Source organism: Eurypyga helias, unplaced genomic scaffold (assembly GCF_000690775.1).
Source record: "Eurypyga helias isolate BGI_N326 unplaced genomic scaffold, ASM69077v1 Scaffold48854, whole genome shotgun sequence".
In the NCBI taxonomy this organism is placed as follows: Eukaryota; Metazoa; Chordata; class Aves; order Eurypygiformes; family Eurypygidae; genus Eurypyga; species Eurypyga helias.
The window spans coordinates 1-2791 of NW_010249092.1; the positions used below are offsets into that span (position 1 = coordinate 1).

General features: G+C 55.9%; 1 protein-coding gene across 1 annotated transcript; it reads left to right on the top strand.

The window, feature by feature from the left end:
* Positions 1-66: 66 nt before the first annotated feature.
* On the top strand, positions 67-2498 carry PDHB (pyruvate dehydrogenase (lipoamide) beta; the record flags this gene model as incomplete). The annotated part of the gene is made up of 7 exons (XM_010151246.1): positions 67-129; positions 211-246; positions 335-620; positions 831-941; positions 1240-1331; positions 1765-1906; positions 2237-2498. Coding segments are annotated over 7 exons (876 nt in total), but the record flags the coding sequence as incomplete, so codon positions are not given.
* Positions 2499-2791: the final 293 nt, after the last annotated feature.

Genomic DNA, 2791 nt, shown 5'->3' on the forward strand with positions numbered 1-2791 from the left:
GTGGCTGCCGGGACCGGGCTGGGAACGGGCCTCAGGCGCGCCTGACTCCCCTCTCCTGCCCTGCAGATCTCCAGGGGCCTGTGGAAGAAGTACGGGGACAAGCGGGTGATCGACACCCCGATATCAGAGGTACGGCCGCCCCTGCCCGCTCCCCGGCAGCCCCCTCATCGGCCGCTCCCCGCTGCTTACCCGGCTGTCCTTCTCTTTCAGATGGGCTTCACGGGAATCGCGGTCGGTGCCGCTATGGTTGGTACATTTGCATTCCTTCCGGATGAAACAGCTACACTGTTCCTACCTAAAAGCACGCTAACACCCACTGTAACCTATCCAACAGGCAGGGTTGAGACCAGTGTGTGAATTCATGACGTTCAACTTCTCCATGCAAGCGATCGATCAGGTCATAAACTCGGCTGCCAAGACCTGTTACATGTCTGCGGGATCCATCGCTGTTCCCATCGTCTTCCGCGGCCCCAACGGGGCATCAGCCGGAGTCGCGGCGCAGCACTCGCAGTGCTTCGCCGCTTGGTACGGGCACTGCCCAGGCCTGAAGGTTGTCAGTCCTTGGAGCTCGGAAGATGCCAAAGGCCTGCTGAAGGCGTCGATCCGCGATGACAATCCAGGTGAACACAGGCAGATCGTGGCAATACCCAGCACGCCAGACTGAAAAGAATGTCTGTTCTCCCTTCCTGCCCCGTTTAAAACAATGAAGTTGGTAAACCCTGAAACAGTGTTTGTTGCCTGGTGGGGTCTGGTATCGTGAGCCAGGCTGCTGCAGTACTGTCGCTCTGCCTGCAGATGTCCACGTTAATCCAAGTCTGTTTCCTTCCTAGTTGTGATGCTGGAAAACGAATTGCTGTATGGTGTTCCCTTTGAAATGTCTGAACAGGCGCAGTCGAAGGATTTTGTCATCCCGATTGGAAAAGCTAAGGTAGAAAGGCAAGGTAAGCTGAGAACGCCGCTGGTTTCCTTGGGAACTGAGCTGTGTGGGGACCTCTTCGGCCTTTCTGCCATTCCAGTACGGCTGCCAGGGGGCACAGAAAAGTTTTTCTGGTAGTAGGTGTTTGCGTGTTCCTCTATCCTGTCATGTACGTAACTGTCGTGTCGGCTCAGCATTTCACATCCACATGGGGAACTTAAGTTCACAAGAGAATCCTGGCCTTACCTTGAAAGGAGCCTGAGCTCCAGGGAAAAGCTGTGGTGGTGGTGGTTTTCCTTTCTTAACGCTCGTTTCTGTCCTAGGAACTCACGTTACGTTAGTGTCACACTCGAGACCCGTTGGACACTGTCTGGAAGCAGCTGCTGTACTTGCCAAAGAAGGTGTAGAGTGTGAGGTGGGTGAGGCTTGTCTCTTGCCCTGACCTGGGGGAGGAAGTAGAGGCTGTTCGTGCTGCACAACTTCCGTGCATTAGCTACAGGCTGCTCCTGTGTTACAGCACGTGCGTTTCACAGCTCTGCATTTGGCCTTTTAATCACACAGTTACGGCAGAGCTACTAACGACTTTCAGATCGACCTAGCTGCGTAGTAAGCAGAACGGTGACTGCATTACTACGGCTGCGTCCCCGCACAGCCAGGCTCACCTGTCTGGGATCCTCCAGGAGCCACCAGAAACTGTTCCCCCCCAGTCTGTGAGAAGAAGTTGGGAGCGTCTCTAAGCCTTGTCTTCCAAGTCAGACCGGATGGAAGAGCTGAAGGACGCTGCACCCCGACGGCGGTACCCGGCAGGCTTAGGGCGCAGCAACACTCCCCCGGTCCCTTTTTTGCAGGTTATAAATCTGCGTAGCATCCGGCCGATGGATGTGGAGACGGTGGAAGCCAGCGTTGTGAAGACAAACCATCTCGTGACTGTGGAAGGAGGGTGGCCGCAGTTCGGCGTGGGAGCGGAAATCTGTGCCAGGATCATGGAAGGTACCGAGTTCTGCAGTCTATGTGTTGATCTCCTTCCCTAGCCCAAACCCCGACGACTCCGTTAGGGGTTTCTGTCCGAGGAACCCCAGCCTGTCTTGCTCTGGAGACTGCCACAGGGCAGGTCCTGCTCATCTTCCGTGGGAAGTAATTCTTATCCCGGGAACCCGCCTGCGTGGGAAGCAGGATGAAAGCTTTATGTGTGAACCGTAGCACGTGACGAGGAGGGAGCAGAACAGCAGGGATGTTAGAGCTGCAGGAGCAAAACTGTTTAAATAGAAACAGAGAGAAAACCGTTGTGCGTGGCAACCTGACCGCTGCCTCCCGTTTCAGGGTCTGCCTTCAACTACCTGGACGCTCCGGCCGTGCGTGTCACCGGCGCAGACGTCCCTATGCCTTACGCCAAGATTCTGGAAGATAACTGCATACCTCAGGTGAAGGATATCATCTTCGCAGTGAAGAAAACTTTGAATATCTAAGTTGTAAATACACGTTTTAAAGCCCTGCTTTACAGAGTATTTAATGGTGGAGGGCGAGGCGTACGTGTACTTCTGTTGTGTAGCGTCGTGAACGGTTGTGCAGTGGGGAAGGTGCAGTGCCCGCCCAGAGCATTCACAGGGGGTTACCCCCTGAGCCACGTAAGCAGCCCAGCCACGCTTGCTTTGAGCAGTTCGGGGCTGGTGCTGCTCTGAAGTCGGAGCGAGGAAAAAATCCTCCCTTTCTGCTTGGCCCGGAAGATCCGGACCAGCCCGCTAAATGCCTGTGGTGGGGGTTGAGCCCGGAGCAAGGGGCCGAGTCCGGCTCCGGAATGCGGTCCAGGAGCCCAGGCGCGAGGCTTACTGAAGGCGAGTGAGCAGCACGGCTGAGAGCGCTCCCCATCCTGCGGGA